Source organism: Colletotrichum karsti (assembly GCF_011947395.1).
Source record: "Colletotrichum karsti strain CkLH20 chromosome Unknown Scaffold21, whole genome shotgun sequence".
NCBI classification, from domain to species: domain Eukaryota; kingdom Fungi; phylum Ascomycota; class Sordariomycetes; order Glomerellales; family Glomerellaceae; genus Colletotrichum; species Colletotrichum karsti.
The window spans coordinates 13910-29123 of NW_024065921.1; the positions used below are offsets into that span (position 1 = coordinate 13910).

Here is a 15214-nt window from a genome sequence, read left to right on the forward strand (position 1 = left end):
TCGCTTTTCTTACGATCGGTCAGGGATATACCACCTCACATTTACGGGGGCTTCTCCGCAGGCGTTTTTGGATGCTACTAGAAGCGAATATTCTCAACGTGGTTTGACTTAGGTTACGGCGGAACCAACTCTGCTCAGATTTTATATCATGGCTAATACAAAATGGTCCCCTTGTGGAGGGTGCCGACAGGCTTCTCTCTCAGTCTGTTCTTGATTTTGAACCTCTCAGTTTCTCACCAGCCACTCGCATGTACGTCAACAACACCAATTCTCAACTGCTCGGTGTCTAGCGCGTGAATCCCCGACGGGAGCACTAGCTCTCGGGGAGCTGTCTCGGATCTCATTAAGAAAACCGCGGAGGGTTCTATGGCTTCGAAAAGAAACGAAACTAAAACCGGGGCTGAATCGTCCGTCTCGCAAGCTGATGCCCACCAGAACCAGTCTTGGATCTCATCGACAGGTCCCACGTGGCAAATCAGGACGTATATTGTGGACTGTCCCGCGGGCTACGACCTGGCAGCCCTATGATGCAACCCAGGGATCTCGGCCGCGATCTCTTCGAGTGGGTAGCAGTGACACTTGACGTTGCAGTGAGTCCCGTTGCTAACCTGGAATTCAGCCGATTGAGTATTTGACGTTGCGGCGAGGCCGCTGTCGCGACATGAAGGTATCACGACGACCACTCGGAAAGCCCGAATCGGCTATCTCCACAACGCAAAGCAAATTAGACTCAGCATGTCGTATGACGGCAGTTCCACGAGGGACGTATCTTCCCGTGAATTCGGGGTCCTTAATCTGCAGAAGGCTAGGCCCGATTCCGCCGTACGAGATCCTCGGTCGGGGGGTTGAAAATCGAGCGAAGTGAGATTGTCCAAAAAGGGAATACAATCGATTCGTCCCAGATTGACCGTTACATGTGCCGCAGCAGCGGGACACCGCCTGCCTGGGACCGGGGTTTTGGATGCGGGTAAGCGAGGGCGCGGCGACCCGTCCGAGGACTTCGGCGTCCATCTCCACGATGTCATCTGAAGTTGCCCGCACCCCCAACCCTCGGGGACCAAAAGAGAGTCCTACCCACGCACACGCGCTGTCTGCCGTGGGCCATCCACATTTCATCCTCAAGGGGGGTACCGTATCCATCTATCTCATCCTACGAATGGCCAAGCTTCCCGGCTGTCGGCTTCGCCTTGCACTGACAGGAAAGGGTGACATCGCTGCTGACGGTGCGGGCCATCGGGAGCCGCCAGCAACCCCAACGGGGTTTCTTGACGTCCACGACACACACCTACGCAACTCGCGAGTGGCCCGGACGTGGCCGCCAAGCAGCCCATCATGATCCCTTGCAGGACACCATCGGGGCTTTTTTGTCTATTAATGATAGATGCGAGGGATCTACATCGGCGCACAGCATTCCAGACGAGGTTCCCACCTTTTTTTGTTCCTCCTACCAGATTCTGCGGTACGACCAGCTGAGACTAAGACAAGCAGCTAGCCTATCTGTCCAGTCACACACCGTTTTGTCTCGGCGGATTCTCTGGAGTGACACTGCCTGGTCGCCGATTACTACTAATATTACCTCGCCTAGTGCGTGCCAGCGCTGAAGCCTATCCAGACAGCCTCAAAACAACGTGGTCCTGCAGGATGCCGGTCTGCAATGTTTCTTTGGGGGCCGGAACTCGGTGGGGACATGTATAATAAACATTATCCCTTCCCTTCTTGGGGGGCTATACTTGATGTATTATTTCCTTGAGTTTACTGTGTCTTCTTTAATTTACATTTCATGACGTAGGAAAAGGCAAAGTGAATTGCCTACTTATATCAATATCTTTTAATCGCCTTTCGAGAGAAGTCGGAAGTTATGGAGGGTCACGTCAACGACTACTACGAGCCTGCCAAGGAACACATCAACATGACGAACAGCGACAGCGAGGGGGTCTTTCATCATGACATGGAGATGATGGGGGCCACGGATGCCCACTTGATGAATACCACCGTCCAGAACATCTCGTGGGAGGGCATCGAGGTTACCGTCAAGGACAGAGAGACGAAGCAACCCAAGAGCATCGTCCACGGAGTCGATGGTCTCGTCGAGGCCGGTAAGACACATGTGCTTCTCATACCTCGCAACAGAGGACTGACACAACCTCCAGGAGAAATCTGCGCCCTCATGGGTCCCAGCGGCTGCGGAAAGACGACCCTCCTCAACGTCCTCGCCGGCCGTTCCACCAACGCCTCCAGCGTCGAGGGCTCCGTCCTCGTCAACGGCGTCAAGCCGTCCCGCTCCGAGTTCCGCCAGATCAGCTGCTTCGTCGAGCAGGAAGACGCCCTCATCGGCTCCCTCACCGTCCGCGAGACCCTGCTCTTCACCTCCCGCCTCTCCTCCACGAGCTCCCTCCCCCGCAAGGAGCGCCTCGCCCGCATCGACGGCCTCCTCGACTCGTTCGGCCTCAACGACCAGGCCAACACCATCATCGGCACCCCGATCCGCAAGGGCATCTCCGGCGGTCAGAAGAGGCGCGTCGGCGTGGCGAGCCAGCTGATCACCAGCCCTAAGATCATGTTCCTCGACGAGCCGACCAGCGGGCTGGACTCCGCGGCTAGTTTCGAGGTGATCAGTTACCTCAAAACGGTGGCCAGACGAAGCAACGTATGTTGACTCTCACTTGTGAATTTCGGATCATGCTGACATCAAAACAGCTCATCGTCATCGCCTCGATTCATCAGCCGTCGACCTCGACCTTCAACCTCTTCGACAAGCTCCTCCTGCTCTCCGGCGGCAAGACGCACTACTTCGGCGGCGTCGACCGCGTCGTGCCCTACTACGAGTCCATGGGCATGCCGATGCCGCTGCAGGTCAACCCGGCCGAGCACCTCCTCGAGCTCGTCAACGTCGACTTCGTCAAGGACAAGCGCCAGGCCGCCGCGCGTCTCGAGTCGATGCACCAGTCCTGGAGCGAGGCCGGCCCGGCAAGGGACCTGAAGATGGCCATCGCCGACGCCCAGCAGAAGAGCAACCCCGTCGTGCTCGGTGAGGAGGAGAAGAAGCCCGGGCTGCCCAGCCTGGTCCTCACGCTGCTGCATCGGAGCTTCATCAAGAGTTATCGCGATGTTGTGGCGTATGGGATCCGATTCGCGATGTATACTGGTGAGTAGTTTCTCGCGCTACGACGCGTTTGCAGATTCGCTGACTGAAAGCGCAGGGTTGGCCATCATGATGGGCACAGTCTGGGTCCGTCTATCCACCAACCAGGAATCCATAATTCCCCTGACCAACGCCATCGTAAGCCGTTCACCCTCTTCCCCCCACAACTCCCGCTAACTTTCCCCCAGTTCTTCGGCGGCGCCTTCATGTCCTTCATGGCCGTAGCCTACGTCCCCGCCTTCCTCGAAGACCGCAGCCAGTACGTCAAGGAGCACCACAACGGCCTCTACGGCGCCACCGCGCTGCTCATCTCCAACTTCCTCATCGGCCTGCCCTACCTCTTCCTCATCGCGCTCATCTTCTCCGTCATATCCTACTGGCTCTCCAACTTCCGCCCGACCGCGACGGCCTTCTTCGTCTGGGTTCTGTGGCTCTTCCTCGACCTCCTCGCCGCCGAGAGCCTCGTCGTCTTCTTCACCTCCCTCTTCCCCAGCTTCGTCATCAGCCTCGCCCTCGTCGCCTTCGCCAACGGCCTGTGGATGTCCGTCAACGGCTTCATGGTCAGCCCCACCATCCTCAACTCGTTCTACAAGTACGTCTTCCACTACTGGGACTACCAGAAGTACGTCTTCGAGGGCATGATGCACAACGAGTTCGCCGAGCGCGTGTACGACTGCGGGGGGAGCTGCCAGTGCATGTACCGCACCGCCCTCGAGCCGCAGTGCAAGATCGCCGGGCAGGGCGTGCTGGACACCTACGGGTACACGAAGAACCACTTCGGGAGGGACGTGGGGATCATGATGGGGATCATTGCCGGGTACAGGATTGCGGCGTGGATCGTGCTCAAGATTAAGAAGAACTGAGGGCGCCGCCGCTGGTCGGTTGGTCATGTGCAAGTGTCGCGTGAATGACGGCGTTGGACTCGAGATATGTTTCTGGGCTTCTTTGGAATCTCTTTTGTGAGTAGATTCTGTGGTGGTAGAAAGAAGTTGTTGCAAAACTGTCGATATTGGCTTCGGTTTACATGTACTAATTAGTAACAAGGTAGTTCTTTCTGATTTTCCATACAAAAAACAATTTCATATAAAACTTTTGCGAAATGTCGCAGTCTCGCTTGCCCCTTTTGCTGAGTGTGCCTGAAGCGGAATTGGCCGTAAGCAGCGGGTTTACGGCCCCACACTTGATACCGGATCGGCCCCGCTCTGGACGGGAAAGATCCCGATCGGATGTCCGAACTTCATAGTTCTGTCTGCAAACTTCAAAAAATGCCATAATGGTACAACACCACAAAAAAGAATGTGAGACGGGACTTAAGGTAAAACCGAAGACGGCACGGGCAAAGTACTGATCCGATCAAACGATACATAACCCCTCTTATTGCCTCCCTTGACCCTGATAGAGACGGGGAATGAGGCTTGACCGGGCGACGCATGCCTTGCGGTTCAACCTGAACCCTTACACATTCCACTCATTTTAAAGTCCTCATCATCACACCCAACGCAGGCTCATTCTGCAATAAAATCGTCACCCATCAGTCACACTCAGCCACTCCCTTACACATACACACACCAACACTTCCCCTCCTAATACACGCGCCTTCAAGATGGGCCGCTCCTGCGCCACCTGCAAAAAGACGGAGCCCGAGGTCAAGCTCAAGAACTGCTCAAAGTGCTTCTCGACCCCCTACTGCGGCCAGGACTGCCAAAGTGCCGACTGGAAATCCCACAAGAGGACGTGCGGCAAGAAGCAGACTGGCGGCGGCGCCCTGCTCAGCCCGCCCAGGGGCCTCAAGAGTCCCATATCCAAGCCCTTCACGCGCCTCGACAACGGCACCTGGCTGCACGACCGGCCCGAGACGGACGCCTACACGCTCCTCATCGACGCGTACCGCCTGCGCAAGGAGGACGAGTTCTACGCCGGATGCAACGGCGACGAGAGCAGCCTGCTCGGCAGCAGGGGGGATTACATACCGTGTTTGGCGCGGTTCGTGATCAAGGCGCGCGAGAAGCCGGGCCTGCTCCCGCCGTGGTGGGGCAACGAGAAGTGGGAGGCGTGCGAGGAGTTCGGCCTGAACTGGGAGGGACGGGACGTGTGGGCGGATTTGGGGGTCCCGGTCGAGAAGAGCGAAGTGGCTGAGCATTACGGCGACGCGAGGTTTCCGTTGCAGCTGAGGATGTTCGCGGAGGCGGTATACGGGAGCGGGCCCGGCGGGTTGAACGGGGCGCCGCTGAGGAAGGCGCTGGTGAGGATGGAGGCCGAGGCGGACGGGGCCGAGGCGCTCAAGTCGACGAGATGGATCGACTACACCATGTACAACCGGGACTTTTCTCGATGCTGTGTTTGAATGAGAATAATGTCATTGTCGTTGTCATTATCGCAGAAAACAATGTCATGTAATGTGACTGGACAGTTATGCAGCCAATGGGTCGACGACCGCCAACGGGTGTTTGAAAATGAATCAATACGCGTGTACGTTAGTAAATCCATGTCTGTAGGCTCTGGTGCCTTCTTTCGAAGGTAGAGCGAGAGGTGTTGAAGATCAGAAGTAGGTCGATAGCCCATCTTTCTTAACCTTCTAGTCGCGGGCCGTCATTGCAGTGGCCGCCAGAAATACCATAACAAACGCCCGATGCTGTTTTCAATCATCAATCCATTAGAACTTTTGCGAAGGACGAGTCTCCCTTGCCCTTTTTGCTGGACGTGCCTAAAGTAACGCTAGCCCGGGGCGCCGGACCATGTGGGTCCTGTGTATGGCGCCGGGTCGGCCCCGCTTTTAGCGGGACATCGGAACGGACGGAGATCCGAATTTCAAGTACCGCAGATTGACACCAGATACAAGATCCGCTCAACATCCCTACTTGAGTAAGGTACCCAGCCGATGTGGATCGTCCAACATCAATGTCCACAATACCCTCGATTTGGATATTTACCCGTCAGGGGAAGCCCAGCGAGTGGGCGGACGGGGAGAGCCCTCGAAAACGGGTAAAATGATGATCCAATTGGCCATAAAATTCGCCTGTCTCGCCCTGGGCCTTGGTTCCCTTATCGACCTTAATCCTCTTATCGACAGCTCCTCGCGCAGACTCCATCTTTCACATTTTCCGACCAAACTTCGCACGCATATACTCTCCGACAATGATTCCCGACCGCCTCTGCAAGGTGTGTGGAAAGGCCGAGCGGGAAGCGACGTCCAAATTCACAAAATGTAGGAAGTGCAGCAGAACGTTCTACTGCAGCTGTCGTTGTAAAAAGCTCAACCACAAACCCCACAAAAAGATTTGCGGCAAGCAGCAAGAGGGCGATGACGACGCCCCAAGCGGCCGGGACACCGTCCTGATCGTGCCCACCGTCACCAACCCCTTCACGCGCCTCGACAACGGCACCTGGCTGCACGACCGGCCCTTCCTGGACGTCTTCACGCTGCTGATCGACGCGTACCGGTTGCGGATGGGTGAACTGTACAAGATGGGGGGGTTGCACGGGTTCAAGCGGTTTCTGGACCTGGTGGAGAAGAAGCCGGGCGGCCTGCTGCCGCCCTGGTGGGACCCGGCAATGCGGGACAACTGCTGCAAGTTCGGGTTGCGCCCGCCGAAGCATAAGAAACTCAGCGAGTTCGAGGCGGCCCACGGCCAGTGGAGCGACCTAGTACGCACGATTAGAGAGGAGGACGTGGTTAAGCATTATGCCGACCCGACCTTCCCGGACCAGCTGAGGATATTCGCGTACGAGGTGTACGCGTCCAAACTTGGCCTCCGGCAGTTGGACCTCGAGTATGGCGACAGGGACTGGCCGGAGTTTAAGGCGCATATGGCGCGAAGGGAGAAGCCTGGGGGCATTCGTGATGGCTATCACGATGACAAGGCTTTGCTCGCAAGTGAACTTCAGAAATACAAAGAGAACAATGATTGTACTGGTCCCAGGTATCTACCTCAATGAAAAGAATGACGAGATACTTTGGGGATGATAGTCAGGTAGATAGTGTACCCATGGAAACCCTCTAGTCTTCAGCCGTCTTTGCAACAGTCTTCCGAGTGAGACAACACTTTTGAAGCTTTCTCGATTACGAAATCATTTCATTATACATTAAATATATATACGACCTCTCCTCTATCGCGAAAACTCGCGGGCTGTCCTGCTACTACGCGCGAGGCGATCGCCGTACCTGATGAAGACGAACGGAATCACACCCATCGCCAACGCGATGAAGCCCAGAACCGACGGCGCCCAGTGCACCCCGAGATTGGTGTACATGCTGTTGGCCGCGAGGGGAAGCGTGATCGCCCCGATGGAGCGCGTCATGCTGGCAGCTGCGTGTGCCGAGGCCGAGTACTGGCGGAAGACGTCCGTCAGGTAGTTGATCATGCCCATGAAGAGCAGCTGGAAGCCGCAGCCGAAGAGGATGCCGCTCATCATCGGTACGATCGGGGAGGTTGAGGGCCAGACGGTCCATCCGAGCCAGAAGAGGGAGATTACCATGCTGCAGGAAGTTAGTTGGCATGCTCTGTGTGGTCGATTGAGAGGGGTGCATACCATGGAGAGGCCAGACATGCGAGAGGCAGTCTGCGGTAGATCTCGTTCTTGGTCCACTCCGCGCCAGCTGCTGTCTGTTTGTCGTGATACCACGTAAAGGCACCGAACACGAAGAGTGAGAAGATTACACCGACAACCTCTGTAGGCACATTAGTATAGAAGTGACTTGTGAACAACGAACGTGACTTACGGGGTAAGAAAGCCAAGCCGGCCACTCCCGGAGAGAGTCCATAAAACTTCTGGAAAATGACGGGATACGCTTGGAACATGAGATAGAAGACCGCATACGCCAGCGTGAGGTACGCAGAAGTGCAGAACAGAATCGGCTCAGTAACGAGAAGCGTGACCGGGCGAAGGAAAATCTTCTGCACGTCAAACGGCTTCAGCTCGAGCTGCTCTCCGCCGTCGACATCGGAGGCGTGCTTCTTCAGACGCCTCTTGACAGCTTTGTTGTGCAAAACCGGCGCGTAGGTCTCGGGGAGAGTGAGGACGAGGGGCAAGCCGAGGGTTGCGATCATACCGGCGATCCAGAACGGCCAGCGCCAGGACATCGTCGACGAGAATCCCGAGATGATGGGCCCGACCAGCGGGCCGATGGTGGTGACGGTCATGTACACGGCGATGGCGTTCCCGCGAGTCGAGGCGTTGTCGAAGATGTCGGCGTAGAGCCCGCCGAGAACGCTCGTCGGGGCGGCGGCATTGATGCCGCTCAGAAGGCGGAAGACGAGGAGGGCGGGGTAGTTCGGGGCCCCTGAGCAGGCGAGCATGAAGACGAGATAGCCCAGGAACGTGCCGATTAGGACGGGCCTCCTGCCGATGTATTCGCTGAGAGGGGCGAAGACGAGAGGGCCTATCACGTATCCGACCATGAAGAGGGAGTTGAGAAGGATGAGATGGACGCGGTCTGTCACACCGAAGTGGGCGCTGATCGCGTCGAGGGCGCCTGAGGGCATCGAGGAACCCAAGTTTCCGTTGAAAGTGCATGTGAAGCCGGCAATTACGATGTGAAGTTTTCGCATCTGAATTGTGTCAATGCCACTTTCCATAGTTGTCATTTCAGTTGACTGGACTTACTGGCGATAGTTTCGTAGCATCAACCATCTCAGTCTTCTCCCATGATGAATCATCCGACATGTTTCCCGACTCATCCACATCTGTACGTGGTTGAACGCTCATTGTAAAGCCACTTCCTGGGCGCTCCGCGTCGGTACCCATTCTTGCTTTCTTGAATGAGCCTGCAACTAAATCTCTATGAATTTGATGAGAGAAGAGCTTTTAATCTGGCCTAAGAACAGAACTCAAGTCTCCACCACCGCAAGAGAGCGGCTGGAGTTTAAGTATCCTCATTCTTACGCACATTACGTTTCATTGACCGCTTGAAATTTTTACTCGATCCATAGTACGTTCCTGTCGGTTTCCTTCCTTGTGGCTCAAAGACAGTTTCGTGTGCTAGTTTGGTTGCCACTTCTGCGCAGGAAGACGGTGCAAGTCCATTGGCCTGTTTCGCCGAGTCTTTGGAGTCGTGAACCGAACCGCTGACAAAGCTCAGTATCTGCCGTTTTCATTGGCCAATTCTGCCGAAACCAGGGAATTGCCAACAAAACTCCCGAGCTTCGGCTTTTGCTTTATCCACAATCTGGAGCCGTGGACAACTTCCGACTTACATCTTTTCACAAGCAACGCCGGTAACTCGACTCAATCTTTGCAACCTTTGTGGCCCTCTTCGGTAAATCTGAGCCCCTCATCTCGTCAATCGGATCGGAAATGGTGAGCGAAGGGCGTGTCGGGCGTAGGGCGCATCCCGGCCCAATGTCAAAAAGATCGAGAACCAGTATGGACCCCGATCTCGGCTTTTGCTCCTCTCCCGTTCCCGTCCACGTCTTGTCTCAGAGCCCCATTCTAACTTACTTTCAACCGCGCCATTACAGACGGGAGAGCCTGCCTGACATGTCATCAGAGGAAGGTCAAGTGCGACATTCTCGAGAAAGGTGGTGCCCCGTGTTCGAAATGTCAGGCGAACAACGTGCCCGATTGTCGGATCTATGAGAAGAAGAAGACGCGGTTCTCGGCTCGCACCGCTCTCAACTCCCATGTTCCCATTCAACCCCGATCAACTTCCCAGTCCGCGACGGCACCTGCAACTCCCGCTGCGTCTAGTCCATGGGCGGACGTTACGGCCAGCTCTGCCCCTCGGCCGAGCTCAGCAAGCGATGCCACGGCCCGCGCCGGCGATGATGCCACGCGCAACATGGCTGATTTCCTGAACCGGCAGGATGCCGAGTATCCAGAGATCACTCGGTGTGGGCGTCTCTTCTTCATCGGAACAGAGTTCTCCAACCTCCATTACCTGGTCCGGCAGCGCTCCAAAAGGCCGGATCCGAGGGTGCTCCATTTCGGAAGCCATCCGCTGGCCCCCAAAGTACCAGCCGTACCGGCCGAGGTTCTCGAGCTCCCTCCGAAGGCATTGGCCGATGAACTCATCAAGACGTACTTCGTTCACGTCAATCGCGGCCTGCCCATCATTGACGAAGAAGACTTCATGAAAATCTACAACGGCTCCGAGCACACCGGCCACTTCCCGAGATGTCGCCCGCAATGCCGGCCGATATCCCTCTTGCTGCTGAATGCCATCTTTTTCGTAGGGGCGCGCGTGCTAGACCCGGTGCGAGAGGAGATCAAAGCCCTCAGACCCGTCTTCTTTAGGAGGACAAAGGCGCTATTTGACAGCCGCTTCGAACAGCATCGTGAGACCTACCTGCAAGCTTCTCTCCTGTTGACGTGGCAATGTGACGACCTCGAGGACATCGTGTCCAACACCTGGCACTGGGTGGGCGTCGCGACCCGGACGGCGTTCGGCATGGGCATGCACCGCGACGCGAGGCCGTCGAGCCTCAACGCCATGGACAAACGCCTCTGGGTCCGGCTGTGGTGGATTCTGTTCCAGTTTGACGTCTTGGGCTCCGCCTCGTACGGTCGACCTCAAGCCATGCAAGTAGTTGCCAGTCGCCGATGTTTTTTCTTCTTCTTCGTCTATGTGAAAAGCTAACAGCAACTGATATGTGCAGCAACCTCGACGAGTCCGACGTACCAGAGCTCGAGGAACACCATTTCGAAGGCATCACCGACCCAGAACACGAGTTCACCATCCAGCAAACCCGCCTCTGCATCATCGTCTCATCAGCCATGAAGAAGAGAGTCGCGCTGCGCTCGACACCCGCAGACCGCGCCGCCGCGACCGCCGAAGCCGACACCGCCCTCGCCGAGCTGATCACCAACCTCCCCGAGAGGCTCCAGCACTCGCGGTCTGACCCGGACCCCTGGCAGGCCATCTTCCACCTGACGTACAACAACTTCCTGATCCTCCTCCACCGGCCGTCGCCCAACCGAGACCACCCGGAGGGGCAAGCCGATGCCCCGGCCCCGGCCCCGGCCGCGGACACGGACCTGAGCATCTGCTGCGACGCGGCCATCACCATCTGCTCCATCTTCGAGTCCCTCCGCAAGAGGAACCTGCTGACCAAGATCTGGATCCCGAGCATCCACATGCTCTTCACGGCCCTCGTGCACGTCTCGGACCAGATGAAGTCGGACAACCCGCTCATCGCGGCCAAGTCGAAACGCCTGTTCGACTCGCTCATCCTCACGCTGCACGCGCTCAAGGGGCAGTGGCTCTACGCGCAGAGCCTCCTGGCGTTATTTGAAGGAGGAAACGGGGTGGCTGCTCCCAACCGGGCGGAAACTGGGACCGAGGGAGAGGGCGACGTGCTCGCTCATACCTCTCAACCTTCGGAACACCTCGGGATCGGCGGCAACAGCGTTCTCAACAGCTCGGTCTCCAACGCACTGGCCGGTGCCCAAGGACAACCTCCCAGCTCCGCGCCCGCCTACTTGGGCCATGTTGGCATTGGTGGTCAGGAGCAGGAGCAGCTGGCCGGGGACATTGCTCATCATAGCCATATCTACGGCACCGGGTTTGTGGGAGACGATCTGGGCTTGAACGCGGACGCGGATAGCATGGACATGCTGCAAGTTCCCTCTGCCCTCGAACTCCTTCTCGCGGGTGTCGGCAACGATTTCGGCTTTCACTATTAAGTCGTCAGACTCGGCAGACTGTCTGGGGTTATGGAGATATAATGATGACCACCGTTCAACTTCTGATATACTGAGGAGAAGTTCTACTCAGGTTTGTGGCTGTTCACTTCTTCACCATGTTCCCGATATCAGGCGTCGTGAACCTTCGGTCGTATCTGATATGTTTACCCAGACGAAACGAGTGATAATGTATTGCTGCAACTATTAATTCCAAGGAATGTCGTTACTCATGAGGTTTCGAAAACAAAAAGACCAGTGCCGCCCTTCATTCTCCTTCCCACAAACGCGCTGTGAAGTCCATCAGGAATCAAACTCCCTGCCGCCCGAGTGAGAAAACTGTGGAAGCCTCTCCAAGTACTCGACCACGTCTTGACGACCATTACGCCTCGCAATATCCAGTGCGTTCCCAGCGTACCTGCCGTCATGTTCCTCAACCGGGCCGCAGCTGGTAGGGTCCATACCGGCTTCGATAAAAGCGGCTACGGTCTCGTCGTCACCGTTCCCTGCTGCGTACTGTAGGACGGTGACTTTTGAGGATCTTGATATGTAGGGGTGAGCACCGTGTTCTAGGAGTTGGCGCACAACATCCGACTTGCTATATATTCCAGCCCAGCAGAGAGTGGTGTGAGCACATATCTCTGGGTCACCCTCGATGTTCGGGTTAGCACCGCGTTCCAGAAGAAAGCGGACGATATCCCCATTTCCATAATATATGGCATCCTGCAATACACTGACACCATCGACGGCAAGAGCATCGAGTCTGGCTCCATGCTCAATAAGCAATCCGGCAATCTTGTTGTCATGTTTCCTCACAGCATGGTGTAGTGGGGTGCGGTGGCCACCTTTACCATTGACATCGGCGCCGCGGTCGATCAAGAGCCGAACGACATCTTCACGACCCCTTTTCACTGCCGATATCAATGGCGTCTCACCATTGCTAGCACCAAGGTTGATGTCAGCGTGATTTTCCAGGAGGAGCAGAATTGTTTCCATCCGTCCAGCACGCGCTGCGCTCATCAAAGGGGTTCCTTTAGCAGAAGCAAAATTGACATCTGCACCGCGGTCGATGAGAAGCTGCACTGTCTTGGCCGAAAGCTTTTCTGACGCACTCATCAAAGCAGTCCTGTCGTAAGGATATTCAGGAAACTGTTGTACTTCGTCCACCTTGACGTTGTTGTCGAAGAGCAGCGCAGCCACAATTGAGTCCAAACCGCAATCTACAGCCATAAAAATTGCAGACGACGCATTTATTTTCTGCGGCAAAGTATAACGGTTGTCTAAATTGAGGAGAACATCTGGCGGACCTTGGAAAAGTTGGAGTAAATGTGATTTAGCGGACAGATTCTCGTGACACTCTCTATAGTGTTTCAGCCAGTTGTTTCGTGCATAGGATTTTGCGAATTGGTGCTTCGCTGACCGAGGTTTGGAATGCCATTCGTGTAAGGCCGTCAAGCACATGCGTGTCATTTCCGCATTAGCGTCAGGCCACCTAACGTGGAAATATGAAAGGCTAGGTTGTTGAAGTATCCTGTCTGATTCGAGATACTCTTGGACAGAAAAATGAGCAATTGCAAGGTATTTTACCTTCGCGTTGTATGAGTCTTTGATCGACATATCGAAGAATCCTGGGCAAACTTCCAAGATGGAATCGGTATCTTTCAGTTTCCGCTTTGCGTTATATCTGGGCTCAGGCTCAAGCTCAATAGCAAGAGCATCGCAGATGACATCAGCCTCTAAAGGCTTGTCGGCACAACAAAGTATGAGGAGAATCTGCCGAGCATATTGCTGAGAGGTGGGCGGAATTGAGCGAAGCATCCTCTCGTAGGTCTCGTCCAGTGACTGAGGGAGTGATTTGAGGAGTTGGTCGAGCGAGTCCTCGCTCCGTGGGCAGTTAGCAATCGCCCTTAACTGACAGTCAACCCATCGGAAGCTAGACCCATAATCAGCAAGTACTTCTCAACGAGGGAGCGCGACTTACACTCCCTTTGCCCGCTCAGTCAAGACAGTCTCTATCCGCTCATGGAAGTCTTCCCATTTCCGAAGCTGTCGCTGTTCCCGGAGTTGTTGGGCAACATATGAAGCAATGTCACCGTTTACAGACTCATTGCTCATAGCAACACACTCCTCTGCTGAGACTTCAAGAGCATCTCGAATGTCGACCTCGTCTCGGCTGGTGACGAGGAGATGCAAACGCGGCTCAGCCCAAGTGCGAAGGCTCTGCAAGGCCTCTAACACATCTTCGCGGTGCTTATCCCGCGGACTTTCGTCAAGAGCGTCTATAATGATGTAAACGCGTTGAAATGATTGTACGAGGCTCTTGAGGCAGTCAAACAAGGCATCGTCTGGTGGTGTGACGTTGATATAGGTGTTGTGAAGCTTGAAAAGAGTTGAGTCATTGTCAAGTTGCCCAGATAGTTGTAGCACCACCGCTCGGAGCAAAGAAGAGAGGTTCTGTTTACTCGTATCGCGGAAAGTGAAGAAAAAGAAAGCGATTCCCGTCCCTGAAGCGGTCGCCCGCCTGGCAAAGGTGTGCTGAATGGCCGTGGAGCTCAGAACTGATTTGCCAGAACCAGCAAAACCGTTGATCCACAAGAAAGAGTTTGGATCTTCGAGCCAAGTCGAGAAGCGGTCGTCGTTTACGAGCCAGAGTCCTGTTCCGGGGTGACTCTTCTTGCGAGCGCTGTTGAAGTCAATTGTAGCGTCGGGAGCCTTGAGCCAACCTCGGATATCTCTGTTGATTTGCCCAGCCCTCATCAAGCCAAGCAAAGCTGTACTATCTTCGATGTGATCTCGGATGTTGCTGACATCCGTTTGCTGCAGCAGCTGCAGTGCAAATGAAAGATGATTGACAGTCTCATCCACGTTCTTTTCAAGCGACTGCAATGTGCTCTGCCGGAATCGGTAAAATGCTTGGCGGGCCAGAGCTTTCGTTGCGGTCAACCCGCTGCCAGACTTGCGCGGTCCGAACTTATTGGCCTCGTCCTGGAGTTCATTGATGTTCTTCTCGCAGATAACTATGCGACCTTCGACAGCGGCGATGGTGCCACGATCGCATGTTCGAAACTTTCGCTTCTCGAGTACTTGACTCACGCTATTCAGGACTTCGAGGAGATGCGCCAATTTTTGGGTGGTGTGAGCGATGTCGGCATCTTGGTTCTTGACTGCGCGGCAATAGTCGTAAAGTCCTTGGACAACCTGCAGGCCAAGCGACACGATTCCCACAGCAGTTCCAGCGACCGACAAAGGATCAGACATGTCGGCTGGGTGAAGAATTGCTTGCTGGAGAGAACTCAATATCAAGAAAACATAATTGTGAGGTAGATAATCGTGAGGGGTTGCTGGGCGGCAAAGCTGACCGCAGCCTGATGTCTTCCCACCAACCAACCAACGACGCAGTCCACTGCGTATGCAATGCCTCCCCAGCCCCATTTTGTGTGATTGGCTGATGAT

General features: G+C 55.4%; 6 protein-coding genes across 6 annotated transcripts; 4 read left to right on the plus strand and 2 right to left on the minus strand.

Moving 5' to 3' along the window:
• Positions 1-1858: 1858 nt before the first annotated feature.
• CkaCkLH20_06851 (uncharacterized protein) lies at positions 1859-4005 on the plus strand (the record flags this gene model as incomplete). Its single annotated transcript, XM_038889568.1, has 5 exons — positions 1859-2096; positions 2151-2647; positions 2698-3145; positions 3201-3280; positions 3331-4005. 5 exons carry the CDS (start codon positions 1859-1861, stop codon positions 4003-4005), a joined length of 1938 nt encoding a protein of 645 aa, XP_038744931.1.
• Positions 4006-4745: 740 nt separating this feature from the next.
• CkaCkLH20_06852 (uncharacterized protein) lies at positions 4746-5486 on the plus strand (the record flags this gene model as incomplete). Its single annotated transcript, XM_038889569.1, has 1 exon — positions 4746-5486. The coding sequence occupies one exon, from the start codon at positions 4746-4748 to the stop codon at positions 5484-5486; it is 741 nt and encodes a 246-aa protein (XP_038744932.1).
• Positions 5487-6277: 791 nt separating this feature from the next.
• On the plus strand, positions 6278-7078 carry CkaCkLH20_06853 (uncharacterized protein; the record flags this gene model as incomplete). The annotated part of the gene is made up of 1 exon (XM_038889570.1): positions 6278-7078. One exon carries the CDS (start codon positions 6278-6280, stop codon positions 7076-7078), a length of 801 nt encoding a protein of 266 aa, XP_038744933.1.
• Positions 7079-7249: 171 nt separating this feature from the next.
• Positions 7250-8887, minus strand: CkaCkLH20_06854 (major facilitator superfamily transporter; the record flags this gene model as incomplete). The annotated part of the gene is made up of 4 exons (XM_038889571.1): positions 7250-7619; positions 7673-7811; positions 7863-8691; positions 8747-8887. The coding sequence occupies 4 exons, from the start codon at positions 8885-8887 to the stop codon at positions 7250-7252; spliced, it is 1479 nt and encodes a 492-aa protein (XP_038744934.1).
• A 594-nt stretch (positions 8888-9481) lies between these two features.
• CkaCkLH20_06855 (acetamidase regulatory protein) lies at positions 9482-11764 on the plus strand (the record flags this gene model as incomplete). The annotated part of the gene is made up of 3 exons (XM_038889572.1): positions 9482-9544; positions 9630-10639; positions 10738-11764. 3 exons carry the CDS (start codon positions 9482-9484, stop codon positions 11762-11764), a joined length of 2100 nt encoding a protein of 699 aa, XP_038744935.1.
• A 300-nt stretch (positions 11765-12064) lies between these two features.
• On the minus strand, positions 12065-15019 carry CkaCkLH20_06856 (uncharacterized protein; the record flags this gene model as incomplete). Its single annotated transcript, XM_038889573.1, has 3 exons — positions 12065-13018; positions 13349-13694; positions 13743-15019. 3 exons carry the CDS (start codon positions 15017-15019, stop codon positions 12065-12067), a joined length of 2577 nt encoding a protein of 858 aa, XP_038744936.1.
• Between the last annotated feature and the right edge of the window lie 195 nt (positions 15020-15214).